We start from the raw sequence: 26,711 nt of genomic DNA, 5'->3' as shown, positions 1-26,711 counted from the left end.
AATAATTTAATTAAATGCAGTTGTCAGCAGCAGTATTCATACCCTAAAAAAAAAAAATAGTCCTTCAGTGACACTTTCAGAATTTCTGCCTTTTTTCCTTTTAAGAGTCAAGACAAATGAGATATTTAATTGTGCCAATAATATGTATTACACTTCCACAGTTATTAAAACAGTTATATTTGCTGGTTATGTTACATTACATTTTGTTATGTTATGTTATGTTGGTATTTTCCTTTTTCCTGCCTAAGTGTAATAAATAGATCATTTATTCAGGTCCCACACCAAACGATGTACATATTAAAGAATGTCTGTATTTATATATTGAAATTGCTGTCACAATCAAAGGTGATGATCCTGCAATTCTGAAGTACTGTAATGCTCATTAAAGCCATTGTCCCTGTCTCATCAGCGACTGTGGCACAGGCAGGAAGAGCAGAGAAGTGCTGCTCCTCTGTGCTGCCAAGGAGATTATTTTAACTGTAATAGCTGCATGAACTGTCCTTAGAATAGTCTTCAAGATACTTCACAAGATATGCAAGTTATTCTCTGGTGCATTAAGGACATTAAATTGGATTATAATCTAAACAATAAATCTTCATATTCTAAACCATGGAGTGAATGAAGCTCTTAATAGCCATGTGATGCTTTTGCTTCATGTGTTCCATTTGAAATGGACATGGTGATGTGAGTTATGAAATGTTCAAGTATTAAATATATCAATATTAAATATATTTTAATATATTTAAATTTGATTAGATTTAAATTTGATTGATCCAGTTCAAATGTCCAGTTCCATTTGAAATGGACATGGTGATGTGAGTTATGAAATGTTCAAGTATTAAATATATCAATATTAAATATATCAAAATTAAAACTCATTAACAAAGCAAACTGCTGAGTTTTGGTTTTAGAAGCATGTAATGCCTCACATCCAGCTTCTTACAAAGGTGGAATTCAAGTTGGTGTCTACACAGTGATACCTGTTTGTTGTCAAAACATGATACAGAGGGGTTTGTGTTGTGCCAAGCCAAAGGAGACCAAAGAAGCTCAGGATCTGAATTCTGAGTCTTCTTATCCATGGCTGATGGGTTAATGGAACAAGAGGAATAATTCTAACAAAACAAAGAATCACTTTAGACCTGTTTTTATTCCTGAATGCAGTCCCACCTGAAGTCAGTAGGAAATATCCATCAATATCCAAAGCAGAAAAGTTCAAAGGAACTGCAGGATAACCCCACAAACCTTTTAAAAACTCTTAATTTATATATCTTTGTGGATTCATGTAAGTGAATTATCTACAATGGACAGAAGATAGAAGGATCATTCCTTATTATCCAACAGGAATTATACAGTTCACTTTCTTGATTATTAGCCATTTGAACAAACTCTATTTACCATCCTAATTCTCAAGTAAAACTCCTGTCCATGACAAGCTGGCCAAAGGAGAAACCTATCATTGGTGCTTGTTCTCTGAGTACTGATTTAATTCATACCAGGCAGAGCTGTCTTCAGTGCTGCGTTTGACCCTGTTAACAGAAATTTATGGGGCCTTTGAAATGCAAGGACAGTGGCTTCAGACTGCCTTCAAAGCACACAAATTCTCATTCCTCAGGCCTGGGCTGCCTTTCTCTGCTTTTATGTATGGGAGAATGATGGTCATCACCTTGGAATTATTTCTTGATAGCAGCTGAGGGAGATGCTGCTTTGATTTTCTTAGCCAAGATTATTATGAACAGCATGACTTGAGAAATACTTGCTAAATAAATTGCTTAATTATACAGATTTCTGCAAAATGACTGTGCATCTTCCTAGCACCAAAGCACCTAGCAGCTGGGAAAATTCTACCAAAATTAAAATTAAACTAATATTAAACCAAAATAAGGAGACACACTACTGTATTTTAAGAAGTAACAAAAAATAATCCCTCTACAGTAGGTACATGAGAGTTTTCATGTACACAAGTATATGACTGCCATTCTGTAAGAGCTGTATCCTACAATTTAGGCTCTTGGAATAAGAAAGATCTCCACTATCTTGCTGTTATTAATATCAGGACTAAGAACAGACCATCCTTTGCTAATTTTAGCAGTCTGAAAAAGGCAAGGAGGAATAAAAATATTCCAGTACATCCATCCTCATTTTTGAACACGTTCACTACATTTATGTCATAATTTTACACTCCCAGTCTTGAGATACTTCACAGATGGCTTTTCAGTAGTATGAAAACTTACTGGGCTTCCTGATCTTATTGCTGTGAGTGCTGAAGCCTCCAGTGAAGAAATGTATATAATCAGTTTGCAAAGGACAACCATTCCAAGAATTTGTTACAAAGCATAGCTGTGATCTGTGGGGGCCCAATTTTAAATCCAACAAATTAACTGCTAGTAGGTGGAGTTTCCTATTTTATCTGTGCCTTTCCTTTCCAGTGATTTATGCCAGAGATTATCTCAAAGCACTGTGTTAAGTTTGAGTGCCTCAAATCAATAGATTAATCACTTCATCAGCCTTCACTTAATTTTGGAGGATTGTTTTGAAATGAAGACAGATCTAATATTGTTTTAACCTCGTTTTTGTTTGCATGTGTGGGGAAACAGCTTGATAGCACTGATCTTCAAGTTTAAAAAAGCACAAAGTGTCTCAGATAACATTTGAACCGTTTTTCTTGAATACCTGCCATGTACAGTCTTGCCTGGCAAACACACGCACGCAGGGCTTGGTTTTGGTTTCTAGCTGCCTCTGAGATGGGAAGGTGTGAAGTGTCCCAGCGGATGGGCTGTACTGCAGGCAGGTTTGAGTCCATGTGCAGCCACTGCTGTGGGGCTGCTGCTTGGTGCAGTCAGAGTGCTGATGGCCAAGAGCTGAGCCAAGCCTGGGGAAGCTCTGCTGGGAGTGCCTGGTGTGTTATCCCCAAGGGGAACTCTCAGGGAATGCTGTGAGTGTTGGACACACACACTCTGTTCACTGCCACGACTCTGGCACTCCCCCGAGCCAGGAATCCTTACACACATGGGAGCAGGGGAGAGCTGAGAGGCAAAACATCTTTGGCAGTGATGCTGCCAAGGTGGGGAACCAGTGGAGAGGTGTGGAAAGGATGGTGACTCCCCCTGCCATTTTAGATACTTGCCTGTCCTTTGTAATCCATGTCTTCCAAGGTTTTTTTGCTCAGGGATTACTAGATAAGCAGCATAAAAATGGTTTCCATGGACACTTTTTGTTATCTGCTTGCAGCAGAGAAGTAACAGCTCAGTCTTTCAGATGCAGGTTTTGCAGCTCTGATCTTTCCCAGCCTCTAGCTGAGGCTGTGCTATCAGAGCAGGCTGTTAGAGAAGTTGTATTTCAAACCTCTCTCTGATACTGAGTGGCTCCCAGAGGAAAGGAAACCTTCCCCTCATAAACCAGATATGTGTCACTTTCATTTTCTATTCAGGGTAGTAGACATGCTTTTTTCACACAGCCGCTGGAAATGACTTTGTTATGTAGTAAAATGCAATCTTCACTCACAGCATTGTTAAATGGCAGTATCTAAATTGTGATGAACAAAATCAGGTTGTTGAAATTGGTGCAGCTAAGAAGTAATCTGGAAAAAGAATAATTCTGTTACAACCATATGGTCAGATGCACAGAAGTATCAAAACTCTTGGCTGGGGGTGGGCTGGTTGCATGCTGCGTTATGCTTCTCTGCATAACTCTCCTCATTCCAAATTGCAACAACTGAAAATATTGGGATGCTGAATTTAAAGTACAGCTCTGGCATTCCTGGGAATGTCTGGTATTCCTTACAGACGTTACACTACCCAGCATGAAAAAGCCTGCTATTTTTGATTCAGTCTCAAAGAGGAGAGAGTGATTAGGATTCTTGTGATTTAATTGTGCTTGTTGTTTGGTTGGGGTTTTGTTTTTTTATTTTGTTTTGGGGTTTTGTGTGTATGTGTGTGTGTTGTTGTTGTTGTTGTTTTTTAATTGAGACTTTTCTTGTCCCCTCTGTTCATATTTGAAGTCTGTTTCAGGACCTCTGTGCACAATTAGAAATTTCCAGCTAGAACTCCAGTATCAGTTTATGCCTGATTTATTTTTGGCACGCTAATGTTGTTTTATAGCCTAAATGTACATTGTGCCTTCGGGATACATCTGTGCATTGTGAGGAATGGTTCTGTCCACACACAGCTCTGCTGGTACTGGGTGGAACTAGCCAGGCTACAGCCTTCTCTCCAGGAGGGTGGGCATCTCCAATTACTTTAGGATGCCATTCTCCTTTATCCATACTTGTTTTCTTTTTCTGGTTTGTTTTTTAATGCATGAGGCCTGAATTGGACATGGTGTTTCATGTGAGGTCTCGACAGTGTTTGTACTACAGTCCCCCTACTTCTTTGCCTCTGGATTTGCAGGTAGTTCCTGCTGTACCTTTTCCAACACATCCTGGGATTCCCTGTGCCTGTTTGACAAGTGTATAACACGAGTGAAAGAGACCAGTCCATAAAAGCCGAGCAGTGCCCGTGCACAGTGCAATCAGAGACACGAACGTGCTCTGTGTGTGCTGTGCACACACGGATGCAGCTGTGCCTGTGCCTGTGCCTGTGCCTGTGCATGGAAAGCACAGAGAATTCTGCCTCTGGGGCCTTGGGCTGCCCCTGCAGCCCTGCAGGGCTGGCAGCTCATCAAGGCTGGTGGCAGGACGCTTCCCCTCAGATCTCCGCGCCAATGCTCAGCAGCACTTGTTCTGAATACTCAATGTAGGAAAAGGTTCCAGTGCTTACACAACACCAAACCAGGAAATTTAAAGTGTACTCAAGATGGTTACATGAATATTTTAGCATTCTTTTGAACACATCCACGATGCAATATATGGTTCTCAGTGCAAATTCCTGCAGAGGTGTGTTTGCAGGCCCAGTGGCTTTGCGCCACAGACACCAGAAGTAATCCAATGCCAGATGATATCAGTGACCCACTCCTCTATTACCAGCTGCATCCAAGAAGCAGAGGTTTCCAAAAACAGGTGAATGTATTTTAATATTCCCTAAAAATATACAGTGTGCAATAAAAAAGTTTGGAAGAAAACACTGCCTCCTGACTTTTGACAATTGAATTCATACTACATGAGAATGACATTTAATCACCCTTATCTTAATTGTCCTTACCTTGGTATGTGCAATAACTGCACTTATTATCATCAGCTCTAAAATTATTCAGCCACAAAATTTACCTAAAGTGCCCGAAGCACTATTTTCTATATGCCTATCTCAGCTAAAAAAATGCCTTTCTTTAATTTATTCTAAATTCACTTCACATAAATTTTATTGCATGAATTCCCTGTTTTGCTGATAAGGGTCACAAAAGTAATGACTGGTTTTTGGAAAAGGTTTCCATAGACTATACCTGTGGAAACAGCTTATCTTATTTTTTCAATGCCTGTTCTTCTTTCACTCAGCCTGTGTTCACATGGAGAAGCTTTTCCTCATGTAAAACTGGGATTACCTTTGGGCTTTTGTAGGAGAGGGTCAAAACCCCAAACCTTGTACTAATTACATTTCATTTTCTAACCTTTTTCTGATCTTGATTGTAGTTTCAGCAACTGCATCAAAAGTGCTTTGTTCTTGTATTTGTATTCTACTTTGTGATTGTTCCCATACAAAATTCAGATTTTGCAATGGTCTTTTGACCAAGTAAAACCTCTTATTTGTGATCTTTTCTATCCAAGAGAAGCCTCACTTTTTCTTTTTTTTTCTGTCTTTCTTTCTCTTTTTTTTCTATGAAAATATCTAGTGAATTATGAGGATCAAATGTGAACAGCTAACTGAGGAAAGAATGCTGAAAAACACCACAAAGACAAAAAGGGCAAATTAAAATACACCAGAGAGGAGCAGATGCCCAGAATATTTCTGGAAGCAGTTAAGGAGTTTGCTATATAGAAGAGTAAGCAAGGTAGATGTTATTATAGGGAAAATAGCTTTGGCCACAGGTTTAGGTTATGGCATCAACTTTGGTGATAGAAAGGTTTTCCTTCTTGGTGGAGGAAATGTAAATCCCTGACTGGCAGAAGGTGAACAAGCAATAAGCTGTGACCTGAATTTCGTCAAGGAGATTTTAAAGGTAATTTTTCAAAAAAAGTAGATGCTGAAAGTTCAGATATTTGGGTTTGTTCTACTTCCTTCATCACCCTGTGGTGCTGCCTTGTAAGGAAGATGTGATTGAGGCTGTGTCAGAGCTGGTTTGGGACACTTTAAGAAGCACACAGAAATTGACCTTGAACCAATGACTTTTTGCAACTTAGCAAAGCAAAGGAAAACAAAGATTTATTGAACTGGAAGTGATTGTCCCAGCTGCTATCTCACGAATTCCACTGGTGCACCACTGAGGGTCTGTGAACAGCACTGCAGGTTTTTATATAAACGCATCAATCTGGGCAATGAATCCATCAGATGACAGCATCAGTCACTCTGCCCTTCTAACATTCCTTCAGTACTCCTGCTTTTGTGTACTTGGGGTTTTTACCACTTGGAGCTTCCTGCTCCCAAAGACAGTGGGAAAGAAATACCTGTAAAGGTAGGTAGGGAGTTCAGTGTTCTCTGAATGGTTTGGAAGCTTTTTTGTCATAGAGTCATCATAAAAAGATCAGTGGACAGCTTTTAGCCTTTCTCTTACTAATACATTTTGATAACACCATCAACAACCACCTATTAATGGCTTCCCGCTGTTGCTTTCCACTGTAAGTAGTTGCTGGTGGGGCCAGAAAGATTATTTCCTGAAAAAAAAAAAAAGAAGAAGAAGGAGAAAGAAAGAAAGAAAGAAAGAAAGAAAGAAAGAAAGAAAGAAAGAAAGAAAGAAAGAAAGAAAGAAAGAAAGAAAGAAAGAAAGAAAGAAAGAAAGAAAGAAAGAAAGAAAGAAAGAAAGAAAGAAAGAAAGAAAGAAAGAAAGAAAGAAAGAAAGAAAGAAAGAAAGAAAGAAAGAAAGAAAGAAAGAAAGAAAGAAAGAAAGAAAGAAAGAAAGAAAGAAAGAAAGAAAGAAAGAAAGAAAGAAAGAAAGAAAGAAAGAAAGAAAGAAAGAAAGAAAGAAAGAAAGAAAGAAAGAAAAGGAAAAAAAAAGAGGAGGAAAGATTATTATCAGGAATGCTGTTAGAATGTAAAACACTTCCAGAGAAACTAAAAGCAAATCTCTCAAGTTCCCTACTTTTTTGCATTATAATGACTTGTAGCAGACATTCCAAAAAGCTGCTGACTGGCTGCTTTGCTCCCTGTAAGCATTCCTTTAATGCTGAAGATTAAATAAATACATTGCTACCAAGCATGAGCAAGTGATTTTTTAAAATTCTTATTGCTAAGAAGAGGGGGCTGGATTAGAAAAAAATCATTCCTCTGAGAAGTAATACCTCCAAAATAATCTTTCAGTGAAAACAAAAAAAACCAACCCCAAAACAACAAAAGAAAACCAAACAATACAAAACCAGAAAGAGTCTTAATTAGCAGAGCTAGCTGACATGCTGTTCTTTAAAAGTTAAATATGTACATCAGTTGGAGATAGGATATCAAATATCAGTAGGGAGAACAGCAGGAAACTTTTTCCACTGGATGAAAGGGAAAAAAAGAAGAAAAACAAGTCTCAGTTGCAGGAACAGCTGACTAAGCGCCTGACATACTCGAAATACAGCCAATTGTAACAAATACCGGGGAAATCAGTATCTTCTAAACAAAAATTCTCCTCACTTAGAAACTTCCAATCTAGATAAAAAGGGAACTATCTGAACAACCCTGAAGGCACAGACACATGGATCACAGAGAAGCAGAACGCTGCAGCTGCTTGCACAAGACTTTCTGTGCTCTGGGTGTGTTCAGCCTCCGCGGAGCGCGGGCAGGGAGGCCCAGCTGACACAGAAATGCAAAATTCCAGAGAGCCAGAAAGAATCGGAGGCACGGCTCCACACCTCCGGTGCGTGGGGGAAGGGGGAGGCCTGGGGGGAGCCGGAATGAATATTCTTTTCTTTTCACATGTTAAAAGCTCGGTGGATTCACAAAACCACAAACCTTGTGAGTGCGCCACATCTTCAAGTGCAGACTGCAGAGCTGGATCTGCTACACAGTCCAAAACATTTTACGGGAAGAGGAGCAAGGACCAGAATCCAGGAAAGCCAGTAAAGATTCTGTGTTGGCTCACACTGCAGTGAGACTTGTTTTCTTTCAAGATGTTTTGAGGAAACTTAAACTCTGAATTACGCTAGCACTGGGTACTCCTAGTAAGACACAATGTTCTTGTGGCAATTCTTGTATACCTTTCTCCTTGATTACCCTCCTGATTGCTTCATGCTGATGTCCAAGCTGCAGGAGCCAGGGAAGCAATTCTCCTCCCCTGCAGTCTCTGCGCTTCCTGTGGCTGTAGAACTCCGGAGCCCTGTGGAAGAGAAGATGGAGAATTAGGCAAAATTTGCCCCTTGACCTTTGGTATAGTTGCAATAAATTTGTTATATTTTATTTATTCTCTATCAAAATACTCTTTTACTTTTCCAAGAGGAATACATAGCTTTGTTGTCCTCAAACCTGAAATGTAATGTAACTAATGTTCCAAGATCTCCCTTAAGGAAAACATAAATGAAGCTGACTAATTTAGTAATTTTCTATGCTTAGCGACAGTTGCAAACAGACAAGTCTGTAAAAGATATTTACAACCTATGATTAAATATCAGGCTGCTCTGAGCTGTTCTTCTCTTGTGCCCACGATACTCCTTTTGCCAGCCCCCTGAGAACCAATGCCATGGGAGCAAATGAAATCTCTAAGGTGAATAATGAAATAATCCTGGAAACAATAATAACAATCTGTAGGGCTTTCAAAAGCACCCTGAGATGATGACCTACACATTTTAGGCTTCACCTGTACAGTAATTCCCAATTATAGGATTTGAAACTATCCTTGGTATTTAATGACCTAGTGAAATTCTAAAGTTGCTCCTTCTTGAACCATTAATGGAGGGCAGACACAAAATCTGGTCACATTAACCTTAATTTTGTAGGAATGGGCTTTGAACAAGGTTGGGAGCAAGACTTAGAGAGAAGTTGCACACAGGGGCACCAAAAGAGCATCCAGCTTGGAGTCTGCTGGACACACAGGCCTCAGCACACAAGTTGGAATGCTTATGGAAAGGATGTTGTGGTGCTGGCCCAGACTCCTCCTGGTCATCTGTCAATTTAATGGAAAGGAGCTGGTCATAAGCACAAGAATGCAGTGCAACTTTGGCATAATTTCTGGTTTGTTTAGTCCTTGACTTCTTGAAACTACCAAGAAAGTTGCTGGGAATGGTGTTTGTGTGAGGAAGACACATAAACCAGATTAGTAATTTCTTCTCTCATTAACACAGAATCGCAACAATTGCCCGCTCTTTCCCTTCTGTCTCTCATCTGCCCTCTTTGACACCCTTCTGTGCCTTTCACAGAATCACAAAATGGCTGGGGTTGGAAGGCACCTCTGGAGATCCTCTGGTCCAGCCTCTCTCCTCACCTGGAGCAGGTTGTACAGGATCAGGTCCAGGTGAGTTTTGAGTATCTCCAGAGAAGGACACCCCATGGTCTCTCTGGGCAGCCTGTCCAGTGCCCTGTCACCTTCAAAGTAAAGTTTTCCCTTTTCTTCAGACGGATCTGCCTGTGTTTGTTTGTGCCCACTGCCCCTTTCCCTGTCACAGAGCAGCAGCACGTTCTGCCCTCGAGAAGCACTGGTGATGTCCCCTCTGAGCCATCCCTTCTCCAGCTCTCCCAGCCCTTCTTTGGAGCTCCAGACCCCCATGGTCTCCACAGCCCTGCACTGGGCTGTCTCAAGCATTCCTAGCCCTTCTGGTCCTGGGGGGCCCAGAACTGGTCACAGCCCTCCAGAGGTGCCTCACTAAGGCTGGGGAAAGGAGGAGGACAGAAGCCCCCTTGACCTTCTGGCACTGCTCACTGCACCCCGGGATGCCACTGGCCCTCCTGGGCACAGGGACACAGTGCTGGCTCACGACAGCCTCTGGTCCCCAGGATTCCCTGGTGCTCCCTGCAGAGCTGCTTTCCAGCAGGCCATCCCCAGCCTGTGCTGGTGCTGGGGCTCTTCCCCCGCTGCAGGGACCCCATCTGCCCCTGTGGAGCTCTGCTGTGCCCAGCTGTCCAGGGTTTACAGACAGACAGCTCGGCTGCCAGGGGGATCAGCCACTCCTCCCCGCTTCGTGTCATCAGCAGTCGTGCTGATGGTCACCCAGGTCACTGGAGTGAGCTGAGCAAGGCTGGCCCTTGGGGACACCAAGCTACAGGCTTCCAGCTGGGCTCTGGTCACCAGCACCCGAGATCCGCCCCTCCGGCAGTCCGTGGGGTTTCTCTCTCCCTTCTCACTGAGTCAGGCTGAATTAAAGTGGCAGTCACTTACGTGTGATAACCACGCTCTCGGTCCCTCAAGACAATCCCCTACACAGTTTTTAATTGTTTTAATTTAGTTCAGCCATCTCCTCTCTGCCCCCCTCTATACTGTAAAATGGATTTAGAGATTTCACTAGAGAACACACAATGACATTCTGATAGTACCTTAGAAAGAGGTAAAACTATTCTAGGCTTCTTTTACAGCTTGCATGACATTTAAATGCATAGTTGATATTGTCCTTTTCACAGACTGTGTTTTAAATTGCTGGTGTTTATAACTTTCCGTTGTAGGAGGATGTTTGGTTAGCCAATAAAATGTTAGAAAAGCATACATTTCTAGAAAGTACAAAAGTCATTCAACTCCTCCTCCTGTATTGTTGCAGGAGATTTTAAATCCGCTGAAGTAGACTCTTTTTGGGTACTTACGCATTATGTGTACTTGTTGCCCTTGAGAAAAACACCAGGATAGGGTAAATCATTGGACACATGTAGAGTTCAAGTTTAGTCAAGGATCAGTCAACTTGTAACTACTTTTCAAATACAGCTTAATCTATTAAAATGAATACAGGCACTGGCCTTAATTATGATTTTGTGTTGCTTTGTTTAAGCCCTTATTTTTGGTACAGGTATTTTCTGAGTAGTGTAACTAAAATGAAGATATTTTTCTTCTTTCTTTTAACTCAGTGGCTATATTGCTTTATAAATAGCCCAAACAAACATACAGCATGCAGAAAACTGAGAAACTGCAGAATTCCTTTCTAAGCTGCTTGTTTTGATTTAGCACCTGCTTAAGTGCAAGCATGTCTTTGTTCCTGTGAGCTGGGCAGGTTTTATCAGGTTTGCCTCTGGCTGGAGTTGAGTTGAATTGGCAGGCCTGGCCCAGGGGCTAGTGAGTTTGCTGAGGTTTCCAGCAGGGTGTGACTGGGTCACTGCTCACACACAGCTCATGACAGCACAGAGGGAACCCACTGAGAGGCCCGGGGGGTAACCAAGGCCATTCACAGATGTCCAGGCTTCCTCCAGAAGCTTCTGAGACTTCCCTGTGAAACCCCGAGCAGCTGGAGGAGCTCCTGTAACACATCACATTGTGCACCACAGCACTCCCATGCTGGAAAAAGGGCTTAGGTGGTCAGGCACTAGGTTCTCATGTGGAACTGTCACATGAGTGACACCTGGGAGCCTATGGAAAATCAAGCTGGGAAACTGCAATGAGCCCTGAGCTTTTTACTCTGTCTCATATATCTTTCAAAATACACTTTAAAAAGCTATAACCTATTATTGTGTCAAGCAACTTGCAGCAGAGAGGACTTTTTACCATTTCAACAACATACCAAGCAGTATCCATCTTTAAGAAATTTCTAAACTGTCAAGATTTTTATAAAATAAACTATTTCAAACTCATCTTCCCCGAGATTAAAACAAAATCTGTTTACAGAATACAATAAGCATGACAGAATGATCAACTTTGTGTGTCAAGAGTTGTTGCTAGGATGCTGTTGGATGCTGCTGGGTGGATGCTAAGCCACCAGGCATTTAAAAAATTAATAAAATAAATAAATAAGTAAATATGTAAGAGCTGACTTACAGTTTTATATCCTGTGTACGGAGATGTGATTCATCCTGACACAAATAATACATGTGAGACAATGAACAGAAATGATATGCTTGAATGCACTGAAGAAATCCTGTGATCAAAGGACAGGACTGGAAGTCAGAAAATTGTGTCCAAGCCCACTGTCTGGTCTAATGGCAGATTTAAACCTTCTGATGACTCAGTTTTTTACTTGTGAGATTAGGACAATAAAAAGCATTTTGAAACACTACTATGCAAAAGGCCATTAAAATTAATTATGGCTAGAAGGGGTCCTATTTCTAGTCACATTTATGCAATGTGTCCTTCTGAAGCAATTACTGAATTACTGGCTCTGGAAAGCAGCCAGGTGAACTGCACCTGGGAAGTTAAAACTGGTTCTGATCCTGACGTTGCTCTTTATGCCTTTTCTTTTTTTTTCAAGCATTTATAAAGCATCCAGCACTGACATAAAGACCAGGTGAAAAGTGTAGGAATAAATTAAATGGCACAACCTGGTTCCTGAATAGCAGAAAAGGGAAAAGAGAGTGGCAGAACAAGGAGGATAAGCAGGTCGGACTGGTAGAGCACAGGCCTGGGAGAGAAGCAAAACATCCTGTTTTCTTCAGTTCCCTGCAGTGAACATTCTCTGAGCAGCCTTGGAATGAGTTGGTTTGGTGTGGTGTACCTGCAAACGTACCAAGCATTAAGAGAAAACACTTTTTTGGGGGTTTGATCTGGACACAGCAGATATTTGTGGGAAATAAAAGGTTAAAAGGGAAGGAAACCAGGTGAGTAGCTAACTATAACTTTATTGATTAAAATAACAGGAATTAAGAAAATAAGGAATTTTTAAAAATAAAAACCTAGGAATTAAGAATTGCCAATGCCCCATGAGGACAAGCCAAAAGGATGTGTTATCCCATGACCAGAAAGATGGGAGTGCCACTGCCTAAACATTCAAGGTTCTTTCATGTCCTATGTAAATATTTAGTATACAGAAGTTCAGCTCTCATCATTCCCAAACAATCTAAGCACCATAACTGCTCCAGCTTCTATGTTAAAAATACAGTGTATGGAAATCTAATCAGACTTGGGTAAATTCACAAGGCTTCTCAGAGTTAATAACTGAAACATTCTGGTGGGTGTATTTATTATTCTCAGCACTTGAAAGATGGAATCTCTGTTTAGGCCAGTTCTTGTTGAAATTAACATTTGGAAGCTGGAGCATTCAACCTTTTCATTTCAACAAAATATCTCTTTGGCCTTAATCTATAAATAAATCTTAGTTTATCATCTACCAAACTGCCTAAGCAGAAGAGAGGCCCTATGAATCACATGCTTGATCTGGTAGAGTGATATCATGCCTCTATGGCAATATTGACTTATAGGGCTAAACACTGTATGAAGGTGAGTGTCTTAAAAGGAAACTATTTTTCAAGGCATTTGAATTGAAAATATCCTTACTTTCAAAGAAGGAAAAGTGAAATGGGCTAATGGAAGAAATGGGTGAAATTTTCTGGCATTTGAAATTTGATTCAGACCCCGATGTTCTTTCCCCTTCAATGCTTGATAGAAAAATCCTATTAATGTAGAATAACAAACACTAATAACATAAACCCATAAACATAAAATTTTAATTTAAAATACAGCAGAAGGAAAAAAATAAAAAAAAATTTTTTTTTGAGCTCTCCCAGACAGATTCGTGGCTCTGAAGATTTTAAATACTTGGTCTGAATCAAAGTTTAGATGGAAAAGAATACTGAGATTAAAGATGCCCTGACCTGGGTCTGTTTCAGAGTAACAGCTCTCCAGGGGACAGCTTGACCACTGTTTACCTAGTTCTTGTGTCTTCGTCTAACTCAATTTAGTTCTTACAGAAGAACACCTTGGTCGGTGGGAAAAGCACAGAATATGAAAGGAGGCAGGTACTCGTAGGACTATTAGGGGGAGCATCAAAATATTTCTAAAAAAGATGTGGTTTTTCTTCTCCTTTTTTCCCCCCGCCGAAAATAACTTCAAGGCAACAATATTCCCAGCACAAAATAAGTGAGGGGAAAAATTAAAGAACGTAGCTGCTGTGTGCAGGGAGCGGCTCAAGGCAGGTGCGCGCCCTGAGGGGAGGCGCGGCGAAGGGTCCCGAAAGCCGGGACCAAACTAAAGACAAAAAATCAACCGCAGCACGCAACTCCGAGCCCGGCGAGGGCCGGGAGCTGCCCGCGTTCCTTCACGGCCGCTGTCCCGCAGCAGCCCCGGGCACATTCGGTGAATGCCCTCCTGGGCTGGGTGATCGAGGGGACAGCGGGGCTCCGCAGGGGACGGGCGGGGCCTGAGGGGACAGCGGGGCTCCGGAGGGGACGGGCGGTGCCTGAGGGGACAGCGGGGCTCGGGAGGGGACGGGCAGTACCTGAGGGGACAGCGGGGCTCGGGAGGGGACGGGCGGGCGCCTGAGGGGACAGCGGGGCTCGGGAGGGGACGGGCGGTGCCTGAGGGGACGGGCTGGCTCCGGAGGGGACGGGCGGTGCCTGAAGGGACGGGCAGGCTCCGCCCGGCTCCGGCTCCTCCCGCTCTCCCAGGCTGCTCCGCGCTGCAGCCGGGGAGGTGGAGCCGCTTTATCGGGAGCCCAAGTGGAAATTTCCCCGTCAGTAGCCGGCTCCGCCGCGGAGGGAGCACCAGCGAGGGCCGCCTACTCTCGTGTCCTCGTGTCTCGCCGCGTCCTGCCCGCTGTCATGTCCAACTACATCCACGTCCCGCCTGGCTCGCCGGAGGTGCCCAAGCTGGACATCACGGTCAGCGAGCGGGAGGGGCCCGGCTACCGCCAGGGCGCCCTGCAGCTCCTGCGCCGGCTGCGCCCGCACTGGAGACCCGAGGAGGTGACGCTGCAGGTACGGGGGTCCGCGGGCCCCTTCGCGCGGGGCTGCGGCAGCCCGGGCCGGCCGGGCGGGGAGCAGCGGGGGCGAGGGCGGGCGGCCATTGTGCGGGGGAGCTGCCGCCTTGTTTCCTCCCCTCCCTCCTTCCCCCGCTCGCCGCCGCAGCCCCCTGCGCGGAGCCCCATTTGCTGGGCGGCCCGGCGGCGGGGCGGGGCGGCGCGCAGCATCCCCGGCTGCCTCCTTCCTTCCCTCCCTCCTTCCGTCCTCCGCCTGCCGTGCCCTCCCCGCCGGAGCTCCGGAGCCGGGCCGAGGGAGGGAGCGGGAGCCGCTCCCGTGAGGAGGGGACGGGAGGCGCTGCCGGCGTCCCCCGCGCCGTGTGCGGCCGGCGGGGCGTGTTGGTGCAGCGGGGCTGCCGGAGCAGGCCGTGGTGCAGCCTGCTCGGGTGCTTCCCGCAATAAAAGCCGTAATGCATGTCTGTCTGGTGTTCGCAGCCGGGCTGGGTTCCGTTTGCAGCAGCCCCGCCAGGGCCCGTGCTCGCTGCTCCCGGCAGAAGCACCGCTGCTGCCTGCCGCTCTCTAGGTGAGCGGGCACTCGGACTTCTGACGAGTCATCTGCCGGAGGATGGGCTGCTTTTGTGCTTCTAGAATATGCTTAACATGGCCCCCGGGCTTAAAAACTCTAGCCAGTTTGCCTGGCTGAAGTAGCGGTTCAGCCTGTGGTTAGTTGAGCATTTTGTTATATGCTCAGCTGTGCTACTCAGTAGCTGTTATTACGCGGAGGTGTCTCATTTCAATGGAGTTCCTCTTCGGAGGGCTGCTGAACTAATTTGTATAGGAAAGCTGAGCACGTTGAGGTAATGGCATGTAATTTGACTGAAATGTTCTGATGTCTGGAAAGAAAAATGGAACTTGACACGTGGCAGTCCCATTGGCATGGAAATAAAGCTAATGAGCTTTTTCTAAATAATGTGTTTGAGGCAGTGGCCATAAGTTATGCACAGTCCCAATATTTCGAGGTGCAATGAAAATAGCTTTACAACGTGTAAAGGTAAACGAGCTTGTTAAAGTTCATGGAATATCTTGAGTTGGAAGTGGTCCAAAAACATAATGCAACTTGCTGCACCTTGCAGGGCTACATAAAGTTATAAATAGTTTTATTTTTATGGTTGTCTGATGACTGCAGGTCTCAGCAAAAAATTTATGTGTCTTTCATTTGGGATTGTTGAGAAACGAAACCAAAACATTATCTTGTTAAGCAGGGATGACTTTATCCTTTGGAAAAAGTGGTAGTAGCTTCTGGAAGAAATATGTTGCCTCCTTCTGCCACTCCCTTTGCAGGAAACAATTAACAGAATAAAAAACAGCAGTGCCATTGGTGGGGAGCAGGGTCTCTGTTGACCGGTCACACGGGAAGTGAAGTAGGAGCTCACTGTCTGTGGTTAGCGGTTTCTGTCGAAAGGATGTCTTGAGTTTCGTTTTACCAAGTTGCTTTAAGAACACAACTTTTCCTTTAGAACAGTGGAAGAGCATTCCATTCACAGGGCCCTTCAGTGGCCTTTTACTTTTAACACTCTGGCTGGTGCTGGGGCTGCGGTGAGCGTGTAGCAAGCAGGAGTGCTGTGGCTTGGGGCAGGCTCCAGCAGCAGTGCAGATGGATTCCTGGTGTGCCTGCAGAATGCACAAAGGTGCTGCCTCTTTCTGCCGCTGAGCAGGAGGATGCTGCTCTGGAGTCCTCCCTGTAGATGGGTGTGTTTAGCAGGGAGATGAGGGTGGGACTCCTGTGCTGCATGGAAAGTGTGCCTGACTAATCTGAAACAGCCAAGCGGACAAAGAATAGGTTTAATGATAGGACAAGGATAGGTTTAATGAACTGCTGCTTCTTCTGGTGAACTCTGCCATTTGCTACCTTTGCTCTTAGTAATTCTTGGGTCAGAACACTTAGTAAGCAGTTGAAGAGTCCAGAGTTTGATTTGAAAAAGTTAATTAACTTGTCTTGCAAAAATGTACTGTTATGTGTTAATTTGTTTAGTCAGCTAAACCACTTTGGAACTGTAGCTAGTGTAGGTTAATGCTTAATCCTTGCTTTCCCTGAGATTTATAAGTACCTGAAATCAGGAATATATTTTAACATTTAAATTTTTTTTTGCACCATAGCATAAAACAATAATGTAGGATGGGAGATGAAAATAGAATAATTTAAGCACTGAAGATTTGAATTTTTATTGTGTTATTTGTCAGTAAGGCTATAACATCAGTAGCATCACCTATTACTTTTTGAAATGGAAGCAGCTATACTGTAATGTATCTCCTTTATATGAAGCTACAGGTGAATTTTGTCCCTACAGGGCAGTACAAATGCTCAAGTTATCCCACATTGCTAGGGAGAAGCAGAATTTTTCTGCCTATACGCTCATCTTTGTGTACTTTGTGCAGCTGTCAGCTGAAAATGTCCTAGGAACTCTATAGAATGGGGTGCTTGATTTTCTAACTCCTGAACTTTGAGGTTTGCTTTCTCTGCTTTTTGCAGTACACACTTTTGGTTCTGGAATGGCTGTTTTTTTGTAAAAGCAATGTTGAGTTGGAAGCAAAGTTCTGGTTGGAAGGAATCTTTGGATATCTCTCCCAGACTTCTGCTGAGAAACTCACTGCTTGCTAAATTCAGAAACTGGCTGTTGTGAACATGAGAAATGGGTTTTCAAAGAAATTTCACTTTAAAATGCTCTTTTAGCTCAAAACAGGACTTCTGAGTTTTGTAAACTGCCTGAATTTTGGCAGTGGGTATTCCAGTTTTTATATTCTGCATGATCCTTAATGAAATAGAAAAACTTAATTGTTTTAACTCTTTACTCTTTTAAGGAGGTATTACTCTTCCTACGTAAAAATACACTCACAGATTGGATTTTGTTGCCTGCCTTACAAATTCCTTACTTTTCTCTTTTGTGGAGATTCAAGGAAGATCAATGTTTGCTTACAGTATGGGAGAATTAGTTACCACTTCAGTAGTGCTGATTCAGGATTCTTTTATCCCATGGCTGTGTGCCTCTTGTAAGTCTGGTGGCAGAGAAGGATTCAGTAGGATAATACACAATTTATTCTCTGCAGTGTAATGTTACAGTGCAGGAAAAACCATCAGTATTTCTTACCGTTCTGAAATAGTATTTAGTACTGAGAATAAAGGCTGCATGTCATTATTGGTGAAAAAGCTTAATACCAATAGTGTTAATTTATGCCATTCTTTGGGTAGACCAGGATGATATATGTGGGAAAAAAATTTTTTGAGGAATCATTCAAAGATCTAAAATCATAAATGTGTTAGGCTGGCAAACAGTGCTGCTGTCCTGGATGAAACCTGAGGAGAGGTGGAAAGAATCTGTTTTGCAAAGGGGATTAAATTTTTCATAAAGACACTCCATAACCTCCCCATGCTAATCCTGCAAGCAACTATCATTTCCAAATAAGTTGGATTAATTAGCTTTTTTTTTAATTCTGTGAAATATTTGGACCTTCCTTGTTTTTTAGTACTGTGGGTTTTTTGGTTTTGTTTGGTTTTTTTCTCCTAGATTTGTGTCTTTGCACTTATCAACACTTTGATGTGGTTTTTTTGGTTTTTTTTTTTTTTTTTTTTTTCTCCTAGATTTATGTGTCTTTGCACTTATCAACACTTTGCATGATTTTACTACTGCAACACTTTGTAATTTGCAAAGATTTGTTCCTGCAGCTACAAAATGTGAATGGGATGGACCCAAGGCTTATAAAAAATTGTACTTTCACCAGTGGAACAACCACCCACCTACTTCTATGTTTACCAGATGAGCATTTGTCTTTTTTTTTTTGATTTTTCATCCTGACTTGCACTCAGTGGCTTTTCTTCAGGCAGTATTTTCTGGCTGCTGATCTAATTTATTTGCTTGTGTTGATCATGATATTCTTTTTATAACAAACTGTCATTTGGTTCAGAGTTCTGAACTTGTTAGAATATTTTTTAGTTGATTTAAACAGACTGAGCGTGGGTTTAAAAGCATTGAAGTAATTGAAAATGTTAGTGTCTGGGAAACAAAGGAAACTGACTTTATTTTGTATCTCGGTGCTGTTAACATTTTTCAAGTGAGATGTTTATTGCTCCGCTGGTTTTGGCACATCACCCACTTCAGCAGAGAGAAAGCAGTTGCCACATAAAGAGGAAGGGCTGACTCCACAGAGAAGTGCTGATGGCTCCAAATGGAGAAGTGATGAGTGAGGAGAAGAATAGAAAAGTTGGGGCTGAGTCTGGGCTGCATTACTGATGTTTTGTGGAAAAACTGTAATTTGAGGTGTGCCTTGAACGCAGTGTCACAGTCAGGGGGAAATGCCAGCAGGATTGGATGTCCCTGGAGGCTGCGTTGGTTTCTCCAGACTGTGGAAGCTTCTGATGAAGCTTGACAGTCTCGATCCCCTGTTTCTGAAGGTTTGTGTGGTGTCTGTGTGGGGCAGACACTGCAGTGGCATTTCATGTCAGTGATGTGCCGTGTGTGCCTGATGTAGTTCAGCTGTGCAGGGTAGAGGGGTGCTTGTTGATGGCTGAGGCTGTGGTTACAGGGAATCAGTGTTTGTTCAGGCACAGCTTGGAGGAGTCCCTGTAAAGGGACATAACTTGTGCTGCAGGCTTGTAGCATTGGAAAGGAATAGTGCAAGACATTTTAGTTCCTGTCCCTCTGCCCCTCCCTCCCCAGCCCCCGGGCATTTCACGTCAAACTCTTCTGGGGGAGGAACAGCAAATTAGTTCTTGGATTTAGAATAAAGTGTTAGCTCCCTTTCCTATTAGGTTTTTTTTTACTATTATTATTTAAAAATCTGTAGCTGTTTTAATCAGCATCACAAAATTTGTAAAGCCAATTAATCAATTTCAAAATGTTAACTAGTTATCTGATGTTGACTGTTTTTAGGTAGAGGAATATTCTTCAGGAAAAAAAGTTGAAAAATAAATAACTTCCTTTTCTTTTTTTTTTTCTGGCATTGACTGTTTTTAGGTAGAGGAATATTCTTCAGAAAAAAAAAGTTGAAAAATAAGTAACTTCCTTTTCTTTTTTTTCCTGGCATTAAAAAAAAACCAAAAAACAAAAAAACCCACCAAACTCCTCCCCCCGCCACCAAAAGAAAAACCGCACCAAAAACTTTCACATATTGTCACTCATTCCAATCAAAACCAGCCCTCAACCCAAACCAACCCCCCCACCTTGCAGCTGAAGGGTGTGTGTTTGTGGCCCTGAGGAGCCGTGTGAAGGTTACAGCAGCTCCGTGTGCTGCAGGCACTGCTGTCTGTGCTGCTGTCCTGCACGCACCCCAGGAGCTCCGCAGGAGCTGGAGCTCAGCCTCTGGCTGAGCCTGGCACAGAGCAGTGCTGCAGACCTGCTTGCTTCCTGCTTTTTTGGTATTTTTAACACCAAATGGTCTCGCTCCTGATCATCTGACCCCCTAAATCCTGCAGACAGTGACTTCCACCTGCTGGGTGAAATGACCTGGAGGATGTGGCTGCAGAGCCTGGAGACCTCTGAATGAGGCTGGTCATGTGAGAATTTACCCAAGGCATTTTCCAGCAGTTGTACTTTGTCCTTCTTTTATGAATAGCTGCAGAAAGGCAGCTACAGTAGCTAAGAGAGAGAAAAATAACTAGCCTTGTTTCCAGGAGTTCAGCTCTTGACCTGTATACCTGTGGATGTGTCTGTGTAGACTATACTTTTCCAGAGAAAGCATCAACTCAGATGTACAATACAAAGTTAAGGTTTGTGAGCATTGAAGAAGCATGTTATTGAAGTATTTTCCTTTCTGGAGATCTTAAAGTCAGTCTGAGTTCAGCAGCAGAATCTGGGGAATTCCTGCTTGTTTATTCTGCAGTTTCACATCACTGTTGTGTTTTTATGGCATTGCAGTACTGTTTCCTGTGGATGTCATAACTCAGTCCAGAAGGGAAAAGTCAGCCCTTCTGAGTCATAAGTACTTTCTACTTTGCCCCATGACATTTTTGTTTCTGTCTGTTTGTTCTTGTTACGTGTGATTGCAATTTCATACTCATTTTTGTCATTCTTCTGAACACTTGGAACAAAGGGATTAGAGAGGAGCTTTTCATGGAACACCTGCTTATTAGATGGAAGATGCATCATATGCCCTTTCCAGGAATCCAATAACCTAATAGCAGTGCTTTTAGGGTAAGCTGTCTCAAAGGTGCTTCATGTCTTGCTTGTACCATGTGCTCCTCTCTGAGACTTGAGTAGCTGAAGCTTATTTGTGGCTTTCTCACCTTAAGTCTGCATTTCATTAAAGAGTTTCTTTTTTTCTAGAAAGCCTTGGATTCAAGCTAGATCTGATTGTGGGCAGTATAAATATAATTTCCAGAAATGTTTCTGCGTTTAGTTTTACCTTTGGATCACCTCATGTGGAAGTCTGTATTAAGCTGTGATAAGCACATATAACAGTAATTAACGTTTGTGAATTGCAGGCATGTCAGAACCTTGCTGCTGGAGTTTTTTTCTGTGTTGCATTGTGTTCTTAACCTCTATTGTCTCTGTAAATAAATATTTTTATTTGTTCTTAGAATTTTCTACTTTCATTGCATTCTGTAGATTCTTCCATCTTCTTCCACATGGCCTTGATGCTTCACTGATCATCTTATGCACATTGTCAGTTTGTTCTCTGCTTTTCATGCTCAGCTGATGTTTTTGCTATAGAACTCCTGTGTTGCTCTGCTTCATTTCAGGTTATGTTTTGGGCAAGGCCTTCTAAGCTGATTCTTTAAATGGTAAAGGCATTCTGAATAAAAGAGTGAAGTGACTATTATGTTCTTTTACTGGTGGTAGTAAACACTAGGTGTTGTCTTATGATGGAATATGGAAATTGTCTACTTTGAATAATGTTATTAGAAAAGTAAGTGAACCCTTCTGCCTTTTTAAGAAGCAAGGGCTAAAATGCTCCTGGGTATAAATAATTATTTGTAGCAGCATGTTACAAATAGATGCTAATCAGTAGAGTTCCTAAATTAACAGTTGAGGGAGTCCAATTTCCTTGTTGCAGATTTCTTTTTATTAGTGCTAATGAAACTTGTTTTAAGGGGATAATAGACCTATGACAGAAGGTGAAATGTGCCCAGGAGTTTCTGTACAACAGCATAACAACTCAAATTCTTACTGTTTCTTTGCATCAGCATTGTTAGCATATTTTTTTGTAGTATCACTTTCTGATTACCTTAGAGCTCTGTCTTTTTCATTGTACTTTTTTTTTTCTTTAAACTACTTTTTGGAAGTTTTTATCTAAGTATGGCAGGTAAGAGACTTTTTGACTTGAGCAGCTCAATGTGAATGACTTCTGCAAAGTGAACTTCATACTTTTTAAACAAATTAATTCTGGGTTTGTGTTAAAATGTATAAGGATCAGTACTTGTATGTTGATTTGCCATCTTTAGGTGCTTGTGTCCTGCTCTTGGCTCCCTAGTAGAAGGAAGACACATGTTCATTGAACAAGTCCAGCAAAGAAAGGTTCATGAAGATTACAGAGGGACCTGGAGAATCTTTCATATTTGGCTGGAAAAAAGGAGACTTGCAGGGATCTTAGATGTATAAATACCTGGGGAGGGGGACTGGAACAGACATTCAGACTCCTCTCAGAGCCCAGTGACAAACCAAGGCAATGGGCATAAAACATGGGAAGCTTTATGTCAACAAAAAATTTTTTTACCATGAGGGTGGTCAAGCACTGGAATGTGCTGCCAGACAGGTTGTAAAGGTTATAAAGTCTCCAGAATTCCTGGAGATTGCCCTGGGCACAGTCCTGGGCAGCTGGCTCTGCCTGGTCCTCCTGCTTGAGCAGGAGGTTTAACTAGAGGATCCCAGGAGGTCCCTTCCTCATCTGAGCAGTTCTGTGACTGTACAGATATGACTGGAAGGTTATAAATGGGCACATTTGTAGTAATTAGTGGTGTACAAGCATTTGAAGTGCCTTGGAGTACTGCCTGTTCAGACCCGTGAAGCGCTGCTCCAGCCCAGTATCTACGGTGCTAAGTGGAGCAGTTTTCTTACTTGCAGTGCTTAATGTTGTAACAGTTACTGTGAACACTGTTCAGGATTCTTCTTATTCATCCTGAGTTGCTAAAGTCATAGCTAATAGTAAGATGTGCCCATAAATTGTGAAGTCTTAATTTTGAGTCAGTCAAAGAGGCCTTGTAAGCAGCTTTATTTGAATTTAGGTTATCCTGTCTAGATGGAAGTTACGTAATTTGTTATACCTACTTCTTCAAGACTGAGTGTTTGTAACTGTTCAAGAAAATAGAATACCTTTGTATCTTCTGCATCTTTCCTCAGGAGCTTGAGCTGTTTCTTCTAATTTCTGATGACAACTGAAACTTCCCCACTTCTTTTCTGCGTTTATTGGTGAATCTGTTGACCTCATCAAATTAGGGGTGTTGGGGAAAGCAAGGCGTATGAGCTAAAACATATCTCCTGTGAAAGTCTTTGTCTGTTCCTAAACAGAGAGACTTGACCCAACTTCAGATTTTTTTTTTCTCTTTAGTAATTAAAAAAATTTGCCCCTAATTCTCAACATTTCTAAACCCCTGAGATTTGGAAATAATCTGTCACTTGTGTTTGAGTGATACTGCTTTTCAAAATAAAGGGTATATCTTGAAGCAGGGGGAGGGGAATAGAAGGCAAACTTCCTGAATTTTGTTTTACTGTTTTACAAAGCAAACAAAAAAATCCCCTGATTACCTTCTTCCCCCAGCCCATATCAAAACCCCACCCAAACTGTCCAAGGTTCTAAAGAATTGTGATGTCTGTAGGTATGTTTCCTCTTGTTGGTGTGTGTTTTTAGCAGAAGCACTTTTTCATTCAATACTATGGCTTAGAATAATGTCTGACAAAGGAGAGATCACTGTGTTTGTCAGTATTTTTGTTCTGGGCCTGACTTAGGGCTTAAAGCCAAAGTCATGTCAGAGGGTGCATGACTGGACACGAATACATAAGGAAATCAAACTGTTGTGGTTGAACGTTTAGTATTCTGAGCCTGATAAATAGGTTTCTTTTCTTCAGCTGACTTTCTGACCTCATTGCTATTAAGAATTAAAAAATGTTTGTTATCCAGCTTGAAGCTGCTTTTTGCTGCTTGCTTGTTTTACTGTGAGGATCTTTTGTGGGAGGGCTGAATTTAGAATTAGGATTTTGAGGGCACAGAGTGGAAGAAGAGATGACTGTAAATACAGAGAACCCACCACATTTATATTAAAGTATTTTTTTCATGGTATTCCTCTGTCTTTAAGATTTTATTTCCTAGCGCTCAGCCTGGTAAACCTTGGTGTTTTGGGAGCTAAGGGATAACTCGGCATTCCCTTCCTGCAGAGCTGAGTTTAGAGCGTTGTTTCTCTTGGCAGCTCTTCACCGACGGGATCACCAATAAGTTGATTGGCTGCTACGTGGGCGACACGAGGGACGACGTGGTGCTGGTTCGCATCTACGGCAACAAGACGGAGCTGCTGGTGGACCGCGACGAGGAGGTGAAGAGCTTCCGCGTGCTGCAGGCCCACGGCTGTGCCCCCCAGCTCTACTGCACCTTCAACAACGGCCTGTGCTACGAGTTCATGCAGGGAGAGGCCCTGGATCCAGAGCACGTCTGCAATCCTGACATTTTCAGGTGGGCTTTTAAACTCTTCCAAATCTCCCTTCATGGTGCGTTTATGAAGTTCTGCCTGGCCTCAAGGACTTGGAGCGGGGTTTGAGCAGAAAATGTGTATTTCTGTAAGCCTGCTCAAGGCTGATCTTCACGCTGCCTCAGTTCTGCTATTTCAGTGCTGAGCAGTGATCCCTGATGCCCTCACAGAACACCGTACTGATTAAAGGGCTGGTTGTTGTGCAAGAGCAAGAGACATCACCATCACGGAGGTCATTGCATGTGGTGGAGTTGTAGGGGGCTGGACTTGGCTAAAGTACTTCCAGCTCTTTCCAGTACATTCCTTTTGTGAATAGATACCAGAAAGTTCCACTGAGAAGTGATTTTTTAAATTGTTAGCAGTGAGCAGAAAGTGCTGATGTCATAAGATTTTAGTTTTTCATGCGTGCACTGAAATGAATCTGCCTAAAAATAGCAGCTAAGTTAAATCAAAACTTGGAAAAACAAGCAAGAGTAGGCTGTAAATGCAGGTGAAGTTTGTGTGCTGTAACTGAGCTCCAATCCTTCCCCCTTCCCTTCACACTGGTTGTGATCCTAGTGAACTTTTGAGTCTTGAAATGTGCTACTCTTGTTTAAACCCTTTTTCAATTCCTGAGCTGTATTTTTAAATTTTTTTTCAGTTAAATATAACATTAATTTAATTTTCATTTTTTTTTAGACTCATTGCTAGACAGCTTGCTAAAATCCATACTATTCATGCACACAATGGATGGATCCCTAAATCTAATTTGTGGCTGAAAATGGGGAAATACTTCTCCCTCATACCCACAGAATTTGCAGATGAGGAAGTCAATAAAAGGTGGGTATTTCCTTGTATTCTTTTCAGACTTCACATTCCTTCTGCTGGAATTTGTGTTTGTACAGTATCATCAGGCTTTGTATCTTGCTCAGAAGGCAGACTCCTTCTGAGACAGCTTAAAAATATTCTTAATGTGACTTTGAAATCATGGAGGCCCTTCTTGCTGTGTTGTTAAGAATGCTGTTAAGAATTAAAGAATGCTCTAGCAAAGTGGTTTTTATTTTACAATGCCAAATTCTTATAAAACTGAGTAAGCATGAATAGGTAACTTAAAATGTAGAGGACAGAATGGCCATTGAAGTGTGTACTGTGACTAGACTAAAACTTAGTGTTAATTTCCTTGGTATAGATACATAGTTGCCTGTACTGTTGTGTGTTCTTGGAGGAAGTACTGGAATGTGAACAGAAAGTGAATGAAATTCACATGGTAGTTCTTTTAAGCTCTGCACCTTTAAAATATGTGGGAGTGTATTCATGTCCTGCTCCTGATTCTTGGACTACTGTTGTGTTTACAGCACAGATAATCTTCAGAAGATTGTTTTCTGGGGAGGACAGAGAAAAATGATTGTCGTAATTTGACTGCTTTGTGCCTTGGGAAAGCATACGCTGATTTGGGAGAGGGTCTGTTGAACTGTTTGCAGGAAGAATGTAGAGAAAAGTACTTTAATTCAAATGCTTGCTATGGAACACAGAGCACTAAATGTTAACTCTGTTTCCTTATACCTGGAAAGGTTCTTAAGGGACATTCCGAGTCCCCAAGTTCTTCAGGAAGAGATGGCCTGGATGAAGGAGAGACTGTCAAATTTAGGATCACCAGTGGTGCTCTGCCACAACGACCTGCTGTGTAAGAATATCATTTATAACAAGAAGAGAGGTAGGTGTGAGTAGTGAGGGGCTTTGGCTGTGCTGTAATTGCTGTGCTGCATCAGTGGTGGTGTTTTACTCACTTGTTGAGGTGAACTCAGTTTGAGCTTGAGAGACCCAGTGTAATGGTAGTGATACCTGTGGTTAATTAGCTAATTCTCATCTGTATGCTACTGTATAGAGGAAGAAAATCAGTGTTCCTTGCTTTTCTTAATGACCTCATGAATTTGTTAATCCCCAGCTTGCCTGTATGCCTGGGCTGCAAAGTACGTAACTGAATGCTAATTCTATTCTGGTTGTATAAAGCTTTTGGGAAGAAAAGAAAATCATGCAAGTATAGAAGACAATATGAAAATTGTCTCCTGTAACATTTTTTTCTGGCATGTGATTGTGGGGAATACACTTTCTTAATGAAGAATCTTAATGAAATTAAATACTACATTCAGTAGCTCAATTTGTTTCCTGCATGACGTACACCGACAACTTGAAAGATTTCTTTTGTAAATACATGCTTTGTTTAAGCAGTTGTAGGCAGCACCCATCTTGGCAAAAATTAATTAC

General features: G+C 42.3%; 1 protein-coding gene and 1 long non-coding RNA gene across 2 annotated transcripts in view; one reads left to right on the top strand and one right to left on the bottom strand.

The window, feature by feature from the left end:
- Window positions 1-6,216: 6,216 nt before the first annotated feature.
- LOC120497134 lies at window positions 6,217-11,982 on the bottom strand. Its single transcript, XR_005626437.1, has 3 exons — window positions 11,947-11,982; window positions 8,261-8,379; window positions 6,217-6,739 (listed from the first exon to the last, which is right to left on the bottom strand). It is a non-coding gene; the product is annotated as an uncharacterized LOC120497134 (long non-coding RNA).
- A 2,532-nt stretch (window positions 11,983-14,514) lies between these two features.
- The window catches only part of ETNK1 (ethanolamine kinase 1), a 29,394-nt gene continuing 17,197 nt past the window's right edge, over window positions 14,515-26,711 (top strand). Inside the window, exons 1-4 of the mRNA XM_039698229.1 lie at window positions 14,515-14,816; window positions 24,192-24,451; window positions 25,146-25,286; window positions 26,018-26,160. Coding sequence (XP_039554163.1) covers window positions 14,661-14,816; window positions 24,192-24,451; window positions 25,146-25,286; window positions 26,018-26,160 — 700 coding nt within the window. The 5' untranslated portion in view covers window positions 14,515-14,660. The remainder of the gene's footprint in view (window positions 14,817-24,191; window positions 24,452-25,145; window positions 25,287-26,017; window positions 26,161-26,711) is intronic.

The sequence above is a fragment of the Passer montanus genome, unplaced genomic scaffold (assembly GCF_014805655.1).
Source record: "Passer montanus isolate IOZ18808 unplaced genomic scaffold, ASM1480565v1 scaffold122, whole genome shotgun sequence".
Taxonomy (NCBI): Eukaryota; Metazoa; Chordata; class Aves; order Passeriformes; family Passeridae; genus Passer; species Passer montanus.
Note: the sequence above shows the minus strand (reverse complement) of the source record. Positions and strands in the feature narration are given on the sequence as shown.